The sequence below is a fragment of the Trichechus manatus genome, unplaced genomic scaffold (genome assembly GCF_000243295.1).
Source record: "Trichechus manatus latirostris isolate Lorelei unplaced genomic scaffold, TriManLat1.0 scaffold00141, whole genome shotgun sequence".
Classification (NCBI taxonomy): Eukaryota; Metazoa; Chordata; class Mammalia; order Sirenia; family Trichechidae; genus Trichechus; species Trichechus manatus.
In genome coordinates this window covers 1915896-1936327 of record NW_004444077.1, presented here as the reverse complement: position 1 = coordinate 1936327, position 20432 = coordinate 1915896, and the positions used below count along the sequence as shown (strand labels likewise).

The 20432-nt window shown below is 35.2% G+C and overlaps 1 protein-coding gene across 6 annotated transcripts in view; it reads left to right on the top strand.

The window, feature by feature from the left end:
- Positions 1-20432, top strand: part of CEP57 (centrosomal protein 57) — a 46743-nt gene that overhangs the window by 16813 nt on the left and 9498 nt on the right. For all 6 annotated transcript variants that reach the window (XR_002825498.1, XM_023739829.1, XM_023739828.1 and 3 more), the window contains 6 exons: positions 8566-8745; positions 9105-9226; positions 11915-12031; positions 12661-12738; positions 16020-16127; positions 17070-17147. Coding sequence is in view for 5 of the 6 variants with exons in the window: in XM_023739829.1 (XP_023595597.1) it covers positions 8566-8745; positions 9105-9226; positions 11915-12031; positions 12661-12738; positions 16020-16127; positions 17070-17147 (683 nt within the window). In the remaining variant the exon portion in view is untranslated. The remainder of the gene's footprint in view (positions 1-8565; positions 8746-9104; positions 9227-11914; positions 12032-12660; positions 12739-16019; positions 16128-17069; positions 17148-20432) is intronic.

Genomic DNA, 20432 nt, shown 5'->3' with positions numbered 1-20432 from the left:
AATCCATCTTATTAGATCATAGTGATTGAATTTACAACACATAAGGAAATCACATCAGATTACAAAATGGTACACAATTATACAATACTGGGAATCATCACTCAGCCAAGTTGACAGATATTTTTGGGGGACACAGTTCAATCCATGACAGACATGGATGTTTTTGGGTGTCCAGTCTGCCCTTATACATTGTGCCTACCACCCCATCCATGTTAACTTTATAAGCTTTTCACATGCTGTACCCTCTTCTTGGTATTTTCTTCCTCTAGCAGAATTGTGCTCATTCTTTTAGAGTCCAGATTATTTGTTATTTCCTGTGAGAAATCTTCCTTTCTCTCCTCTACCTTTTCTAACACATATATCTCCCTGCCCTCCCCAAATCTCTCCTCTGATTTCTCTTCGTGCTTTGTTCATACCTCATCCAGAACTAAAACCAGTTGCCATCAATTCCAACTCATGTTGACCTTCACTAATTGTGGGAGAAAGGAGGTGGTGGTTTCTATATTCTTCCCATACGGAAGGTAGGTTTCGTTGGATCCTTTGCAAAAAACACTATAAAAGTATAATGGATCATGATGATGATCTGCAGGCATTGCTTAAACAGTCCACAACACCATTCTGTGAAGGGATAAAAGAAGCATAAGAAAAAACACATTGTTTTTTCTTGTTTACTTTTCCTCTTAATCTCCTTTAATATTTTTTCCCCTTTCTCTCCTATATTTCTTAAAATCACTAATGACACACTGAAGCAGTGTATTAACACTGGGCTAAAAAAAATTGCTAACTCTGCTGTCTGAATAAATCTGCCTCATTTAATTTTTCTAATTCTTTGCCCATTTTTTAATTGGATTATTTGTCTTTTTGTTGTAGAGGTGTTGGATTTTCTTGTAGATTCCAGAGATTAGGCCTTTGTCTGACTTGTAATGTCCAAAAATTTTTTCCCAGTCCTTAGGTTCTCTTTACTCTTTTGGTAAAGTCTTTTGATGAGCATAAGTGTTTCATTGTTAGAAGATCCCATTAATCTAGCTTATGTTCTGGGGTTTGTGTGTTGTTGTTTATGGTTTGTATCCTGTTAATGCTGTGCATTAGGGCCTCTAGCGTCAATTCTATTTTTTCTTCTATGAACTTTATAGTTGTTGGCTTTATATTTAGGTCTTTGATCCAAATTGAGTAAGTTTCGTGTATGGTGTGAGGTATGGATCCTGTTTCATTTTTTTTTTCAGATGGACATCCAGTTTTGCCAGCACCATTTGTTAAAAAGACTATCTTTTCCCCATTTGATGGACTTTGGGCCCTTGTCGAAGATCAGGTGACCGTAGGTGGATGTATTTACATCTGGGTTCTCAATTCTGTTCCACTGGTCAGTGTATCTGTCGTTGTACTAGTACCAGGCTGTTTGGACTACCATAGCTGTATAGTAGGTTCTGAAGTCAGGTAGTGCGAGTCCTCCTACTTTATTCTTCTTCTTCAGAAGAGGATTACTTTAATTTGTTCAGTATCACAAGGGTCCTGATAGAAAGCTAGGATTTGAATCCAGGTCTTTGTGATTTCAGAATTTTTTTTTTCCCACTTTTTCCCCAGGTTCATTCAGTGTACCCTCAAATATTTATTGAATGAGTAAAATCTAATTTTGAATAAATACTCCCTATGTTAAACTTTTCTTTTTCACACATGGTAAATACTTTTTTTTCTTACTGATATATTGGGGGAAAAAGGCTTGTTAGGTTACTATGAGTTGGAATCAACTCGGTGGTGATTGGCAGCAACTCTTCTTCAGTTTAGTTATGGTTTAATTTATTTTATTTGATATATTTCCATTTCACTTTATCAGGTAATCACCTAGAAAATAGAATTTGATTAATACCATGGAAAGAGATAATTAAACTATGTTTCTTGTAGTTTTCATTGTTATAATTCATTTTGAACTTTAGCTGGAAAAGAAATGAACAAGGTATTTGAAATTAATACTGTCTTTAAAAAATGTATTAACATCTTTAATCCGTTAAACCAAACCTGTTGCTGTTGATTTTGACTCATAGCAACCCTATAGGACAGAGTAGAACTGCCCCAAAAGGTACCCAAGGAGCAATTGGTGGATTTGAACTACTGTCCTTTTGGTTAGCAGCCATAGTTCTTAACCACTGCACCACCAGGGCTCCATTAACATCTTTAGATTGACATCTTTAGAGCCCTTTAAAAAAGTGATAACATCATTCCAGAGGCTTTCAGTATAACCCATTGCTCAGATTATTTGCTCAATACGTTTTAAATGGCATAATGTGGAGAATGGCTTAGACCTTTGAAGCAAGATAACTAGCTATAAGGCTGTTAGAATAGTCTACCAGGCTAGTGCTTTCCAACCTTTTGCATATCATAATACATGTGGAAAATGAAATGGTAATATGTGTTTAGTCCTATTTTAGCACACACTGAAATAAGTTAGCAAGATTGGTGACAACTAGCTAGGTAGGTTTTATTGTCCCAGGCTACTCTTCACCTCCCTAAGTGCCAAAGAAAAAAAACACATCTTAGCGCATCTGTTACAAAGAATCTATTTCTGCTTTCTCTTTGTAGTCATGAGTTGTTTTGATTGAAGTATGTGGAAAAAAAATCTGGCCTCAAACAAATAGGTTGGAAAATGAGTATTTTAATAGACTTTTCCAGCAATTTATGGGCATTCTTCTTTGATACTACACCAAAACTTGACAAATTATAGTTTCTTAAAAGTTAGTTGCATCTGTAAACAGTGAATTTTTCATACTCTGTTTCGGGGGCCCCACAACCACCTACACAATTGGAGATTAACTAAAAAAAACTCAAGAAACTCAGAAGCAGTTGTATTTACTGCTGTGGTTTATACCAAAGCACCGTCAACAAGGGAAAAAGACTCTTCAGGTGGAATCTGGAGGAATCTGAGCATAGTCTTCCAAAATTCTTCCTCATGGAGGTTACCCAGAAAGTACACATCTTCCTCCAGTAATGGACTGCAGCAGCATGTGTGAAGTGTTTCTGTCCAGGAAAGTCCACGTAAGACTCAGAGACCAGGGCATTTATTAGGAGCTTGCCAGGTGTGGAATCACCTTGTAGAAAGCCAGTTGGCCTTTGTTCTCTGTTCTTTCAAGCCATACCAACAGCTGAAGCTAATGAATGGGGCTGACTAGACCAAGAGGGACTACCGGGGGGCCAGTGCTGACTATGCCTCACAAGGCATCGTGTAATCCATCATGGCTACATGGGGAAGCTGATAAGAGTCCTAAACACTGAAGCTCAGATGGAGCTTCCTGGTTGGTGAGCATGCAAGAGAGAGGGTAGTGCATCCCTCTTTGGAACATGGAAGCTTCGTGCTATAACCCCTCCCAGACCTCGCCGTGTGTGTCTCCTCATTTGTATCCTTTGTTTTGTTAAAGCTGTTTTTGCAGCTGTAGTGTATCCCATGAGATCTTTGAGTTGTTCTGGTAAATGATGGGATGAAAAGGAGAAGTTGGGGCTGGCTGGTCTGAAGTGGAGGGAGTCATATGGACTTCTGATCTTGGGATTGGTGCCCTGAGGAAGTAGAGTTAAAACTCCAAATTTGGGGCTGGCAGGTCTGAAGTGAAGGAGCCCTGGTTGCTCAATGGTTAAGCACTTGGCTGCTAAATGAAAGGTCAGTGGTTTGAACCCACCAGCCACTCCAAGGGAGAAAAGACTTGGCATATGCTTCCATAAAGATTACAGCCTAGGAAACCCTATGGGACAGTTTTACTATGTCCTGTAGGGTATGTTTGAGTCAGAATCGACTCTGCTGCACACAGTAACAACAAAAACAAAGCCATATACGTCAGGGATAGTATTAGAAGTCTTGTTATTAGATGTAAGTCTAAAGTGTTGGAGTAGGTAGGGGATGAGGTTGGGATTTTAAATCTAGGTAGAGACTAGAGAACAAAGATTTACGCCCAAATGAGATAGGTTCTGGAATAATGTTTCCTTTGGGAAAGCTGGGAGTGATGAAGGGACTAATCAGAAAAAGGGAACTGGAACAATTCTTACTCTGGCCTGATGAAGAGGCCAGCTGGCTATACGGATAGAAAAATCACATCTGACAAATCAGCTCTAGGCCAAAAATGTGTGTCAACTTGCCTAGGCCATGATTCCCAGTATTGTGTGGTTATCCTCCATTTTGTGATCTGATTTAATTTTCCTGTGTGTTGTAAATCCTAGCCTCTGTGTTGTTAATGTGGCAGGATTATAGGCAGTTATGTTAATGAGGCAGACACAGTCTACAGGATTCGGTTGTATCTTGAGTCAGTGTCTTTTGGGATATAAAAGAGAGAAGGGAGCAGCGAGGAGAGGGACCTCATTACCACCAAGCAAGAAAAGCCAGGAGCAGAGTCTACCCTTTGGACCCAGGGTCCGTTCATCAGGAGGTTCCTAGACCAGGGGATGATTCATGACAAGGACCTTCCCCTGAAACTGACAGAGACAGAAAGCCTTCCCCTGGAGCTGGTACCCTAAATTCAGACTTCTAGCCTCCCAGACTGTGAGAGAATGAATTTCTGTTTGTTAAAGCCATCCACTTGTGGCATTTCCGTTACAGCAGCACTAGATAACTAAGATAATAAGAGACCTACATGATGTTACTCAGTGAGAACTTTTAATATGGTTAATTGCATTTCCAGTTCATCTGTAATAATATGTGTGAGAACTACCTTTTTTTCTTTTTTTTAAGAGAGTTTATAAGAATTGTTTTATTCTTTTAGCTAGTAAGACTATAAAGTTGGAAGTGTGGATCTGGCACAGAACTAGACATTAGTGGAACAGAAAGCTCATAGATGCTATATATAAGAAAGCAATATAAGGATGGAATTGTAGAAATGTATCTATTGATATGGAAACATATTCTTAAGTATGATATAAAATAGTAAAGAAAGGACAGTCCCATTAAAGTATTATGTAAAAGTATAGACAAAAAGCCCAAAACAATTTCATCAAAACATTTATAGTTATTATGTCTAGATGGTAGGATTATGGATATAATGTTTTCCCTTTTCATTCATGTTTTTCCCCCCCCTAAGTTTTCCTTAATTTATTTGTCCTTTTTTAAAAAAAGAAAATGAAACTAACTTATTTAAACTTACAGCTTTATAATACTTGGCAGGAAATTAATATAATCTATAATACTTTCATTATTGAGCAAGAAAATAATGAAAATAAGTAAGCATTAACTAAGGGTTTTAAAGACTCAAATAGGACTAAGGAAAGTGGAGAATGAACTCATGTTTGGCCTGTGTTTTGTTTTGAAATAAAAATGCTGGAGATTTTAAGGAACAGAAAGAGCACAAATCTATTATTCACAGAATCAGGAATAAAAAAGAATATGGTAATTATTCTAGAGACTGTTATGTTTAGTTCTCCAGTAAGTTTGAATATCTGTATGATTAAAAAAAAGAAAAAAAAATGACTGGAAAAAATTTTTCTTTTAAGATGTCAGAGTATTACTTCTATAAGTCTCTAGCCCCAATGGTTTTAGGAAATGACTTTTTTGAAAAAAATGTTTGAAAAACCTATAATCCCCATGATACGTAGCCAGTGTAGAATGCAGAAAAGGAAAGCAGATACACCCCCCTGCCCCTAGTCTTTTTTTTTAATCCAGAATATCACTGTGATACCACAGTCGCTACATATAAAAGTAAAATAGAGTGTAATGATAAATGTAAAAATTTGAAGTAATCGCTAAGTCATATACTATTAAGTATAATTCAATGAAGGAATTCAAGAAAAATTTGGCATTAAAAAGGGCTTATTTTTTAATTTCAATTTTTTTTATTGTACTTCAGGTGAAGGCCTGCAGAACAAATAGTTTCTCATGAAAGAGCAGTACACATACTGTTCTAAGACACTGGCCAACAACCCCACGACATGTCAACCCTCTCCCTTCTCGACCTTTCCTTTTTTGGTGAAAATATACATAGCCAAAGATACACCATTTCAAAAATTTCTACATGCACAGTTCAGTGACATCGACCATGCTCTTCCAATTGTGCTGCTATTCTCACTTTAGATGACCGCCTACAAAACAAAATAGTTTCTTATTTAACAGTTAGTACACATGTTGCCCTATGACAATGGTCAACAACCTCACAACACAACAACACTACCCTTACTCAACCTTGGGTTCCCTATCACCAGCCTTTCCATCCCCTTCTGCCCTCCGGCCCTTGTCCCTGGACTGCTGTGCCTCATTGGTCCCGTTTGGTTTCATGGGGCTGTCCACTCCCCGGCTGAACGGTGAACCTCGGAAATGACTTCACCACTGAGCTAAAAGGGTGTCTGGGGGCCTTACTCTCGGGGTTTCTCCAGTCTCCTTTAGGCCAGTAGATCTGGTCTTTATTTTGTGAGTTAGAAAAAAAGGGCTTATTTTAAAAAATACACCTCAGTGGTTCAAAAAATGTTTAAAAACTCACTTGCTATTAAAGGGTGTTTGTAATTTTCTCTTATTACAATTATTGGCTGATAATTTTAGGCATGTAAGAGAAATATTGTTCCTGTAAATAATAATTTTATCTTTCCTATAATACCGGAGCCCTGATGGTGCAGTGGTTTAAGTGTTTGGCTGCTAACCAAAAGGTTAGCAGTTCAAATCCACCAGCCACTCCTTGGAAACAGTATGGGGCATTCTACTCTGTCTTATAGGGTTGCTATGAGTCGGAATCGTCTGGACGGCAACATGTTTTATAATATAGCCCCTTTAGTAGATTTTCAGGTTTCTAGGGGTGTGTGTGTTTCATGTCTCTGTTCTTTCTAATTAGATTGTAATCTCATTGCATATCAGCATGAATAAGTTGACTATAATATAAAATTATCATTCTCCTGTTTGGGGCTTGCCATATCCTACACATTCAGAAATTTGATGAATGAGTGAATGAATGACTTTACTAAATGGAAAAGTGCTTTTTTTGAGTGAGAAGACAGTTTTAAGAACATGTATGTTCTTCCTTATTGTATAATTTACATGAAGTTTCTTTTAAGTAAGTGTTGGAGCAAAATGATTCTAAATAATTGGTAAGGATAGTTTTGAAATGTTTTAAACATATAATGTAGGAGACACAGCATTGGTTTTTATAAAATTTCAATAATTAATAATTAAAATATTGACATTAGTGGAACCAGAATAAAGTCATGAACTGTCTTGGGTGTTTATGTGTATCGGTGGTAATTATATCTGTATATATAGGTTTATGTGTGACATACTTGGCAGTCAAAGTTGAGTTCCTTCCTTGAATACAAAAATACTTTTTATTTAACTTAAAGAATTAAATGTAAAAACATGTAAAAGTATAAGTATAATAAAGGAAAATATAAATGAAGTTTTATCTCATCACGAGGAGCGAGAACTTTCTATGTATATAAAACAAAACTTGATGGGAAAGATTGTTAGCTATAACTATACAAAAGATCAAAACATCTGTACATCAAAAGTTAACACCAAAACTAGATATAAAGGCAGATAAATAAAATGGAAGGGGAAAAAAACTTTTTCTTACTGAAAAATGGAGAAAGGAAATTCACAGAAGAGAAAACTGGCCGATTGTGTGTGTGTGTATATATGTGTGTGTGTATATATATATATGTACATATATATTTAAACTTTTAATAGAAATGCAAAATAAAGTAACTAGAAGTAGCATATTTAGTTTATCAGAATGGCAAGCCATTTTGTAATTAATAATAGTCTGTTGTGTTAGCAAAGATGTATACTTCTGATGACAGTAATGGTGCAACTCAGGGTAATTGAAGAGTCTGTCTCAACTTGTGAATATTCTTTGATCCACTAATTTATTTTTAATTATTGATCATAAGAAAATAATCTCAAGACTTACCTGGTTGCATGAGGGAATGCTCACAGTTTAATAAGCCAAAGTGAAAAACAAACTTAGATCAATTTTTATCTCAATTTATTTTACATGTACAGAAAAAGTTGAGAGAAATAACCAAAAATAACATCATTATCTCTGGGTAGTAGAATTATCGGTTGTTTGTCTCTTCATTGTCTTTTCCTGTGCCTTCTACATTTTCTGCAGTGAATACACATTACTTTTATAATCAGAAACAAACCTTTTTGGGGGGCATATAGAGAATGCTTAGTTTATTTCCTAAGTATTAAAAAAATTCAGATTAAAACAATAGTTCTTTTTGTGTGTAACTATTTTTAATTCTACACTTAGATTCTAAATGTTATCCTTTTAACAGGACAGAAGATGATTAAGATAGTTAATAATGTACTTTGGGACAGTTATGTGAATTTTGTGTAATTAGCTAAAAATTTTTTTACCATTTTATAAAATCTTTCAAATGTTTTTAGCATAATAATGGGTTTTTTACTTGAATACCTAGCACATTTCAGAGATTAAAAATATTCTTTGAGTGGATTTTTTTTTTTATTACTTTGAGATAATGAACATTATATTGTTACCAAAAGTGATCCTCCATTGGACCCATTAGTTTTATTTAAATGATTTTTTTAAATTTTTGAGTGATCTTTTTCAATATATAGCATTACCTTATAGTATTGGTGTTTGTGTTTGTCAGCCATATTTTCTGCTCTGAAGAATCTTCAAGAGAAGATTCGACGTTTGGAACTTGAAAGGATTCAGGCAGAAGAAAGCGTGAAAACCTTGTCTAGAGAAACAAGTGAATACAAGAAAGTACTGGATGAACAGATACAGGAAAGGGAGAACTCAAAGAATGAGGAATCAAAGCACAATCAAGGTTAGTTTTATTATGAAGCAAGTGGAACATTGTGTATCAAAATAGGTATTATAAAAGTATTCTAATAGAATTCCACATTAGTCTTTTTTAGTGGTTGATATCTGTGGACAATACAAAATGCATTGATTGTAGTCAGATGCATTTTGGGGAGCAGGTGCTGATGGCGTGCGGTACATTTACTGACTGAAGGCAAGGCCGATTGACTAGCATACAGAAAGAGAATGACTTAGGTAATCTGAAAAGATGTCTAGAGCTATTGGAAAGTGTTTATTATATACACAGATTTAATTTCTGTTAAACAGCTTGTTAAAACTGTTCTATGAGTCAGCTAATTTCTGCTTCTCATGTATTCTTTTTAGAACTGACATCTCAGTTGTTAGCTGCAGAAAGTAAATGTAATCTTTTAGAGAAACAATTGGAATACATGAGAAATATGATAAAGCATGCAGAAATGGAGAGGACGTCTGTCTTAGAGAAACAGGTATGGCACCTCACAGGTTCATACTCATCAACAGTTATGGAGAAAATGAAATTGAAATATAGACCTTTTTCTCAGTGACTAATAATGCTATTGTTACTTTAATCATATCTCCTTTTATCTTAAGTACTCTAAAGAAACCATTGGTAGTACTAGAAGTTCATTTTGGAAAAACTACTAGTTTAAGCTTTGAGAAAGATGTGATTTATTGTTTTTTTTTTTCAGCGTAGCTATTAGAGGAGCTTCCCATTTGGCAGACCCTCACACATACTGCCATGTCATCTGCACACAGCTTTGCTAGCTTCTGCTTTTGTATAGCATAAGAGCCCAGGACTGAAGTTAAACCCAAAACCAAACCAAACCCCTTGCTGTCAAGAACTGAGATTACTTGGAATCAATTATGGTGTCTGAAGGTTTGATTGGCTTTCTTCATAGCTGTTGTATTTGGTAGAGTTTTTTTTTAAATTGGAAGAAGACTATTGGAGTTTACCTGTTGTGATAGAACCCATCCTTTGCATTTATTAGCTGAATAGAAAACTTTTTCTCACACAAGATGGAAGAGTGCTAGGATTTGAAATAAAAATATATAGATTCAAGGATCAGCTCTATCATTAGTTGCTTGATCTTGTAAAGTCATTTTAACTTTTTTGAGCTTACGTTATAAAGTATGAATAATCATAGAATGTACCTCTGTTCCTTTTAAGTTTGTTTAAAGACTTAAATGGAACAGCAGATTTGAAAACTCTTTACAGTTGTTGTTATTTGGCTGTGGCACCCCAGAGGACTTTATTTATATTCTGTACATTTGTGAGAGAATGTCTGCAACTTCAGTCTCAAACATATATTTTTTAAAACATCTTTCACTCGTTTTCCTATTACAAACCTAGAATTTTAATTTATAATGAATAGCACAGTTTTTGGGCAACTTAACTTTATTATGGAAGCTTTGATTACTGCTAGATGTAGTGTAAAAGAGAAATTACATGCTTTCTACCCTCCCAATCAGCTGTTTCAGTCCTGGTTGGAAAGATTAGACCTAAAAGAAATGTTTGAACAATTGTACAACAGTGTTTGAGAGGATTCCTCAGTAGCTAATACTCATGTAGTATACAGGTCTCTTCACTGTGCCATATTATTTCAGTAACCATATTTTTTGTTTCCAATTGGGTCTGTATAAATCCACCTATATTTTGTCATTATTTATAATGTATTATTCTTACTTTTTTTTCTTTTATCTCAGTATGTTCTCGAAATTCTTAATTTTTTAAATTATCTGAAATTCTTAGAATGTTAATCCTCTCATTTGTACCATCTGCTGATTCTCCCTTATGGTGTTTTGTTTCCTTTTGGGAGCTATAATTTTTTTTTTTTTTAAATAGTGAACTCATTCTTTAGAGTTGTTTACCTTGGAAATCCCACACTTCCTAAGTATATAAACAACTTAATGGGATTCACGGGTTTTCATCCAGATTTATGTAAATTTATTCACTTAGGGTTCTCGCATCATGCATATTGTACATTGACAGTTATTTTGTGTCCCTGCACATTTTATATGCAAAGGCTCCAATACTGCTTCATGTCATATTTGGCTTCAATGTTTCTTCACTGTACTGCCTTTGAGTCCCTTTTTCTTTTTTACAACTGGAGATTGCACTTCTTTGCTTTCAAATTTATATGTAATAATATTATTGTGTTTTATCAACATTTCTATGTGACGGATGGGGTGATGTTAGTGGTCATTTCAGTCTGCACATTGGAAATAGCAATTTCCAGTGCCCAGGAAATAAACATCTATAAGACAACTGTAAGATGTCTTGACTAATGTATCTGGGAGTCAACTGTTAGACAAATATAATAGATGTCTTAAGATTATAGCACTTGTTTCATCAGTAAATTTTAGATAGCACTTTTAATAAGGTTAGTTATTATTAAGAATAGTTCCAGTACTGGCAATAAATCATGGTTTGTGCCAATTTTTAGTTAATGTATTCTTTTAAGAACTGTGAATATCCACTAAGGTGTTTAGTACTTTACACAAATTTATGATAAAATTATTTATTTATATTGCTTTGTCATTTTCAAATTTCTATTAGTATGATACCTATTGCTACAGACTTGTGTATGATGATAAGTTCAGGTACTTAATATTTTGGTTTTTTACCACTAGACTTTATTTAACATATTTCTGCTCTTACCCTTGATTAATAGTTTATCCTGTTAATTGTCAGTCCATAAATACTTTTAGGAGGTAGTCTTTTCAAATTCTTAACCCTAAACTTGAGTAAAACAAGGATAAAAGAAGATGTTTTACATGGAATTCAGAGGTGGTGTAAACGATGTCAAAGCCATAATTATTGTTTTAAGTGATTAACTACTTCAGACTAACTGAAAGTATTTGTGTGTGTATAGCCTTTCTATCCAGTAAAATTCTGCTATCCCAGGACAGAAGTATAGTCTCACTGTATAGAACCAAATACTGTATATGCATATGGTAAAAACAGGATTGCATGTGTATTTATTTATGCTCCTGTGATTTCATCTTAATATTGTTTTCCTGGAATTCCTGTGGGATCTTCAGTAGTTCTGTGGAAACCCAGACAAATCGCATACATCGCATTCTCAGATGCAGTGTCAGTAGTTTTTGTTTTTTGATTGTCAGATTATCACGCTGTATTTAACATTGTTTCCCAGGTTTCCTTAGAAAGAGAACGACATCACGATCAAACGCACGTTCAGACCAAACTTGAAAAATTGGATCTTCTCGAACAGGAGTATAACAAACTTACCACAATGCAAGCCCTTGCAGAAGTTAGTAAATGTGTCTTTCACTCGTTAACACATAAGACCATTTTTTTAAATTGAGTATATTACAGAACACAGGAATAAAGGGGATCTTTTTGCAAAGAAATACATAGGAGTTTAAAGAGAAACAAATGTGAATTCAGAGAAAATGTTCACATTTAAGAATCTTGGTGAGCATGAGGGAGTTCTTTTTGAAAATGTTGAAAGAGTAAATGACTTTTAGTATCCTTAAGGCTTACGTTACTTGGTTTAAGCTATTTTCTGAACTAATTTTAGTTTTAATTGATTCACTTGGGAGGTGTTTAATACCACTGAGGCTTAAGTTTCACATTCAGCCTCCATGTAGCCTGTTTACTGTCATACAGAGGTCTGTTCTTTGGCCATAGATTTTAACCATAATTCCATCCAGCTACCTCACAGCTACCTCACAAATGACTAGTAATTGATCATAAAGCAGAGTGTCATGGATGCTGGCAAGCCCATAGTCATTACCAAAGTAAACTCACAGGTTTATATTTACTGTGTTAAAATTTTAAGACACTTTCTTATGTTACTATTTTATGTTAAAAATTTTACAAATAGACATTAAGACTTTTTTTTCCACTATTAATCCTTTTTAATGTTCTTTTCACTAGAAAAAAATGCAAGAATTAGAAGCAAAACTCCGTGAAGAAGAACAGGAAAGGAAACGTATGCAGGTTAAGGCAGCCCAGGTATGTTGAAACGTAAGCAGGTAGGCTCCACATATTTTTACTGCTTTTTATATATAAAGAAATGATTACATTTGGGCATCTTAGATTATTTATCTTGTAATTAGCCTATAACGTGGGAAGTCATGAACATACATTTTTATAGGCAAGGAGTAAATTTTGAGTGATTCTTATAGATTAGTGTTGTCAAATTGTGGGGTTTCAGTCAGTATTTAAAAAAAATTAATAAACTAGAAAATATCAGGGACTATACACATAATAAAGGGGTCCTGGTGGTGTAGTGGTAAAGCCCTCGGCTGTTAACCTAAAGGGTGGCAGTTTGAACCCACCAGCGGTTCCACGGGAGAAAAGACTTGGTGATCTTCTCCCATAAAGATTTCAGACTAGGAAATCCTATGGGGCAGTTCTACTCTGTGCTATAGGGTTGCTATGAGTTGGAATTGACTCGACGGCACGCAATAACAATAAACACGTAATAAGGTTAGTAATCATGTAAAACTTATTTCCTACCATGGGTCACTATCAGAAATGTTCAGAAGCCATTGTTCAGTAACCTACTTGTAGGTGCTTACTTTTCCTTGGTGGCCTGAAGACACTAGGACAGAAATTGAGGTAGTGGACTGCCCCAATAGCTTAGTGATTCAGGTCAATTCTCGGAAGCCACCATATCAGAAAAATGAGCTCTACTTTCTCCTAGTCTGGGGTTTTATACCATGTAGTACATACCAGGTAGAGTAGGTGAGGAACTGTGATTCACAAAACATTGAGTTTATATGTACCAACAATACCACATTCCTAGAAGCCATAGTAAGACTGCTGTATCCCTGTAAGAGTCTTACTTATAACTCAGTAAAGCATTTCTTTTTATACCTGAAAACTCTTCCCCCTATGAACTTAATTTTATTTGCTGAAACACTTTCCAGATGTTCTCTCTCCCTTTCAAGGTTTTTAAGTTGTATAACATTTGCATGTTTTTTTCTCATTAATAATTATTATCTTTATTAATAATTATTATCTCATTATATTAACACAAGAAGTAGGTTCTGATTCCAAAACAATTAGGAGTGGAGCCTCTGCAGTTCAGTCTGTGGTCAAATGCCAACAATTTCATGGGGTCACTTCATATATATGATCCACAGGAATATAAACCTTCTGTTACCTCATCATTTTGCCTGTTTCCTCCAGTGCTTCTCTGAATTCATTGAGTTAATACATTCTCTTTTTATTAAACCTGTTTTATTTTTCTTCTCTAAGTATTTGCCTTCTGATCAATTTTATATATATATATATATATATATATATATAAATGTACTTTGAAACAGATATATATATTTTAAGGGAGCCCTGGTGGCATTGTGGTTAAGTGATAACGGCTGCCAACCTAAAGGTCGGCAGTTCAAATCCACCAGCTGTTTCTTGGAAACCCTATGGGGCAGTTCTACTCTGTCTTCTAGGGTTGCTATGGGTCGGAATCGACTCAGTGGCAACTGTGCTTTCTCAGTTACATAGCCATGTAGCTTTATTTTTGGCCACCAACAGATTTTGAAATTATGTGGTTTCTCTGGCTATTTCCATTTTAGAGTAGGCCATTTTCTTGTGTCTCCATTTCCTCACTTGTGACATGAAAACTTACAGGTTGTGCTTAGATACATTGTGGTGTTAAATTCCATTGTATATAAAATTAAAAATTAAACAAGGTTATTATTTTATGAGTTTATTTAATTTTGTAATTGTATTTTCACTATTTCATTTAGCAGGCAAAAAATAGGGACCAAATCAGTTATTACCAATAATATATCAGTAAAAGTTTTAAGCCTAATGGTGAACATTATTGTAGTGGAAGAACAATGGCCAAGGATGTGTGGTTCCAAGTCTTGCTAACTCTTAATTTGTGTAGCCTTGGGCAAGTTATTTAACAATTTAGAGTTTGATCTTCATTTTATATCTTGTTAATGGTCGGGGAGCAAATGGGATAAAAGAGAATGAAAACACTTTTAAAGTGTTAAAAATCTAGCACACACATATAAGGCAACTACTGGAAAGTACTTAATAAGCTGAAAGTTAAAATATTAAAATAATTTTTCGTTTTTAATGCTATTCACACTCATTAACATCATAGGTCTTCCATAATAGTAATTTTTTCATTGAATTTTATCTAGTCAGTTTGCTATGAATAAAGCATTTTTACGTGTGTGAAAATGTATAGATATTCCTGAAGCTAGAGCTACCTGGATTTCTTTGTCACCAAATAGATTCTGTCCCCAAAGAGTGCAATCACTATGGAAAGTATTAGCAATGATCTAAGTATTTCTTTACTAATCCAGTAGTTCAAAGTGTTTGTTCCAGCTCCATCAGTTTCCTGGTGGACTTTTAAAATACAGATTTCCCTAATCTGGGTTGTTCAAAACCATGAGGTCTGGAAAGGAGCCTGGAAATCTGAATTTTTCTTATAAATTTAAGACAGTTTTGATACACAGAAACCCTGGTGGTGTAGTGGTTAAGAGTTCAGTTGCTAACCAAAAGGTTGGCAGTTAAGAGTCTACCAGGCACTCCTTGGAAACCCTATGGGGCAATTCTACTCTGTCCTGTAGAGTTGCTATGAGTCGGAATCGGCTCGACGGCAACAGGTTTTGGTTTGATTCTAGGTAACTTTTTTTTTTTTAAGGCAACTTGAAAGCTGAAGGAAAACAGTCCTTTTTTTAAATCGTTTGTAATTATGGAATTTCTACCATGTAGATAAGAAATTATTTTTAAATTAATATAGAGTTACTAACTTTTACAGAAAAGGGCTTGATAACATTCACAGGCATACTTCCAATTTTCTTGGACATAAAGTTACAATTCATTTCTCTAATATTGTAAGTGTATGAGTTTTTAAAGAAGACGACAGTGTATTTTGCTGTACAGCTGCATTGTGCTTATTAGCACTATGGTGTACATGCCATTTGTGAGAAGAAGAAAATACTGAAGTATCAGTTGGAGTTAAATACATTGCATTTAATTCATTAGATAAAGTTCATTGAGCAGCTACAAATAATGGAGCTGAAGTGTTTCAGGCTAAAGAAAAGAGAAATGAACAGCAGTTGAAGATAAAGTGAAAGACTGGCATTGATTTAAAATACTTACTAAATGTTGACATGGTTTAAGACATAGTTGCATAGCTGTGACATGTTTTTCAGTCAGATACTACTACTGGTTTTTACCGGCCTTTATAGGACACATCTCAGATTTTAATCAGCTTTTATTTCTGCATCACTAATTCTAGGTTCTCATATTTTTCCTAGTTGCAAACTGGTCTAGAGACAAATAGACTTATCTTTGAAGATAAAACATCTCCATATGTTGGCAGTGCAAGAAGAATTAGAAAAAAGAAGTCAAAACCACCAGAAAAGGTATGAAAACAGAACCAAGTAAGTCAGAGTGCTGATTATTACTTGATGTAATTTATGTGAAAACGCTCAAAGTGTGTGGTACTACAACCCATGGGGACAATAAATCTTTTGCTCTCAGTTTCTTCATTTAAAAAATGAAGATACATAATATCTACTTCTAAATTTTACCCTGATAGTAAGATAATATACATGAAAGCATTTTGGATCTATTAAAAACCAAAACCAAAACCCGTTGCCGTTGAATCGATTCCAACTGATAGTGACCTTATAGGTCAGAGGAGAACTGCCCCATAGAGTTTCCAAGGAGTGGCTGGTGGATTTGAACTGTTGACCTTTTGATTAGCAGCCAAGCTCTTAACCTCTATAAGAAACCGAAACCAAACCCGATGCCATTGAGTCGATTCCGGCTCATAGCTACCCTGGAGGTGTAGTGGTTAAGAGCTGTGGCTGCTAACCAGAAGGTCAGTAGTTTGAATCCACCAGGTGCTCCTTGGAAACCCTGTGGAGTAGTTCCACTCTGTTCTATGGGGTAGTACTACTCTGTCTTATGGGGTCGCTATGAGTCAGAATCAACTCAATGGCAATGGGTTTAATTTTTTTAACCACTATAAAGCACTGCACAAATGTCAGTATTATTACCCAGTATTGTAATTAATTACCCTTTGCCCTTAAAATGTTTGTGTGTGTGCATGTGTTTGTGTGTGTATACACACACACAGTTTCGCAGAGTATAACTGCCTTTTTATCAGGTACCTTTTTTTCTTTCCTAACCTTTCCTAGTTAGTACTGGATACATGCTAACAAGTATTATTAGTAGCTCCATACCATAATGTCAATCTACATGAGGCAAGTAGTCGCTCAGCATTAAGCTAAAGGTTCAGGTTAGTCATGTATTGTCAGCTTTTATCAATATATAAGTAACTATTTTTCTTTCCTTTTCAGAGAGGTTCTAGGAACTGTTTTGCTGCACAACCACATTATAGATTATGCTTGGGTGATATGCCATTTGTAGCTGGAAAGGTGAGTTGGTGGAACTTAAGATATTTTTGTAGGTCTTAGATCTTCAAGTTAAATCCATTCATCTGCCTGTATGCCAGTAAATGTTGGAAACATTTTCTTGCTCCCTTTTTCCTCCTGGATTGTAGTAACAATGAGAATGAGATGGTATTATGTAAAATATGTGTTGTAAATGGTAACCTTTATGCCTGTGGCTGTAATCCCATTTGGGACTGGGTGATCTTTGTTATGTTAATGAGATAGGATTAGTGTAGGCCTTGCTTTAAGTCTGTCTCTTTTGAGATATAAAAGAGATCAAACAAGCAAGCTAAAGGAGCAGAGATTGGGTAAGATAGATACCAAGACACATGGAGATCTACAAGGAACTAGGAAGTAGAAGCTCAGAAAAGACAAGGACTTTCCTCCAGAGCTGACAGAGAGACAAAGCATTCCCCTAGAGCTGGCACCCTGAATTCAGACTTCTAGCCTCCTAAACTGTAAGAAAATAAATTTCTGTTTGTTAAAGCCACCCACTTGTGGTTTTTCTGTTATAGCAGCATTAGATAACTAAGACAGATGGGAAAAGATTTTGTGGGGTGAGAGTGCAGGGAGGGAACTAGGGGACACTTTAGAGCAGATAATGTATATGTGGAAGGGAAGCAGTGAACAAAAGCGAAGACCCTGCTTTGAAGAAGGTGTGGTTGCAAATAGAGATCAAGGAAATAAGAAGAAGTATATTGTAGCATTGGATTTTTAGTATCTACCATGTTAATTTAATGGGATGATAGATCTCATATCCAGATTGTTTCTAGGACTCATTCTCCAAGAAGCAGTCATACAGAGGCTTAAATCTTATGTTCCTTTGATTCTTATTTTTGGCAAATATCAGCAAGTCTTGAGTGATTTCTGATAGGTGCTTAACACTGATAGTTTATACTTTTTTTTTTTGGTGAACTGGTTTGTGTGCTGGTTGTTTCATGTATAGATGCCTTGAATGCTTTGTGAGTTTGAGAAGCTTAGAGAGTAAATGTTTTCTTGATTTTGTTTGTTCATATTTATTTAAAATCCATAGTAAACCCTCAGTAAAACTTAGAGAATAATGTTTTCTAGCTTTTCCCTTTATTCTTTGTAGATGTGTGAGGCACAAATCATGTTTTTAAAAAAATACACATATATGTATTTCCATCAGCTTCATGCTGTCCTTTGCCTCCATGCTGTGTTTTTTAGATTTCACACCATCTTTTGACCTATGTTAAAGCAATTACTAAACCCACCACCAATTTACTGAATTGGAATTCTTTATGTATGGGGCCCATAGAAGTATTTTTAATGGTTTCATAGTCTCAGTCTGATGTTCAGTCAGATTTGGGACCCAAACTCTGGTGGCATAGTGGTTAAGAGGTGTGGCTGCTAACCAAAAGGTTGAATCCACCAGGTGCTCCTTGGAAACTGTATGGGGCAGTTCTGCTCTGTCCTGTAGGGTCATTAGGAGTCGGAATCGACAGCAATAGGTTTTTGGATTTCGATAGTATAGTTCTGCAGTCCAGTGTTTTCATTCCATAAACATCCAGACAAACGATTGTCTACTCTATTTGAATACCTCTACTGATGATACCCCCTTATACCTCAAACAGCCCTTCACATTTCTAGACAGCTTTATTGGACAGTTGTTCCCTAAGATGAGTTGAAATCTACCAGTTTATAGATTCTATCATTGGTCTTCTGCCTTCAGGGATACACGTAGACCAAATGACTACAAGAATATTCTAAAACTTTTGAAGATAAATTTTTCTTCATATCGCCTTATTCTCTTCTGGATTATAAATATCTTTTTTCTATTATAAGATGTGATTTTTTAGTTTCTTTCCACCTCATTACTCTCTTCCTTTCTAAACTTAATAGCCCTCTAAGCATGGTCTGACTATCACAGAATAAAGTGAGTCATGTTCTAGATAGTCTGTTAATTCAGCCTGGCTTCACATCAAGGTTACAGGGGCAGCCACATCATCATCACACTCATTGATTCTTGAGTCAGCTGAATTAACAGGTTTTTTTCCCTTAGTTTTTTACATCAGCCTCTTTAGGTTCTATACTTATGAAGTTATTTTTTTGTTCTCCTTAGTATAGAATTTTTAATTTAATGAAGCTTTATTTATAGGAATAGAGTCACCTTACCCCACATTACAACGTAGCTCACTCTTCCATTATATTTTTGTTATCCCCACATTTGATCGCCTATCTTTGGTAGTTCTCATTAAAGTCATTGATACAAAGGTTGAACAGGACAGGTTCAAAGAAAGGACTTATCAGCCTGAGCTCTTCTTTTGAAGCTGTTTGTTATTCCTTTGTACTCTTTGGTAAGGATTATTCAAACAGCTAAGAATGTGCAGTCATCTACCTGAGTTTTTCTCAAATTATCTATCATGAAGGACCCGTTTTTAATTTTAATTTTGCTTTGTCGTAGAACAGTACACACCAACTGGTAAAATACAGTGAAAATGAATTACTAGAAAAATGAAATAGAGACACAAAATACAAGTCCCAGTTTTCTAAACTAGACTCAGTAATCATAAAATTACATTAATAAATATCAGAAAAAAATAATGAGAATTTCATAAACTATACATTGTTTATGGAAAGTGTGCATATATAAAATTATTGTAGTGGATACATATTACAATCAGGAGTGAAATAATGATTCTCCATATTAAATGCATATTTTCACACTTAAACACTATGTATATCAGCATTTAAAGTTGTTAGTGAGACAAATGAGTTTGGTTCTTACTAATCAAGGTTGTATTGGTGAGTGTTACTTGGGAGAATTTATATCTAAACTGTATAATTATAGTTGAATTTAAATTATCTTAATTTTTTTTAACAGATTAACTTTTTAATTTTTAAATGATTATAGATTCACAGGAAGTTGCAAAAATAGTACAGAAAGGTTCCATGTACCTTTACTAAGTTTCCCTTAATAGTATTACATCTTACATTAAAAAAAAACCAAGCCCACTGCCGTCGAGTTGACTCCGACTTATAGCAACCATATAGGACAGAGTAGAACTGCCCCGTAGGGTTTCCACGCTGTAAATCATTACGGAAGTAGATTGCCACGTCTTTCTCCTGCAGAGCAGCTGGTGGTTTCAAACTGTCGACCTTTTGGTTAGCAGCCGAGTGCTTTAACCACTGGGCCACCAGGGGTCCTTCGACAACTTACATAACTATAATACAATGTCAAAATGTATATATAGACTTGTGTAGTCGGCACCACAGCATCTTTATAATTTTCTTTTATTTCAAGAATAT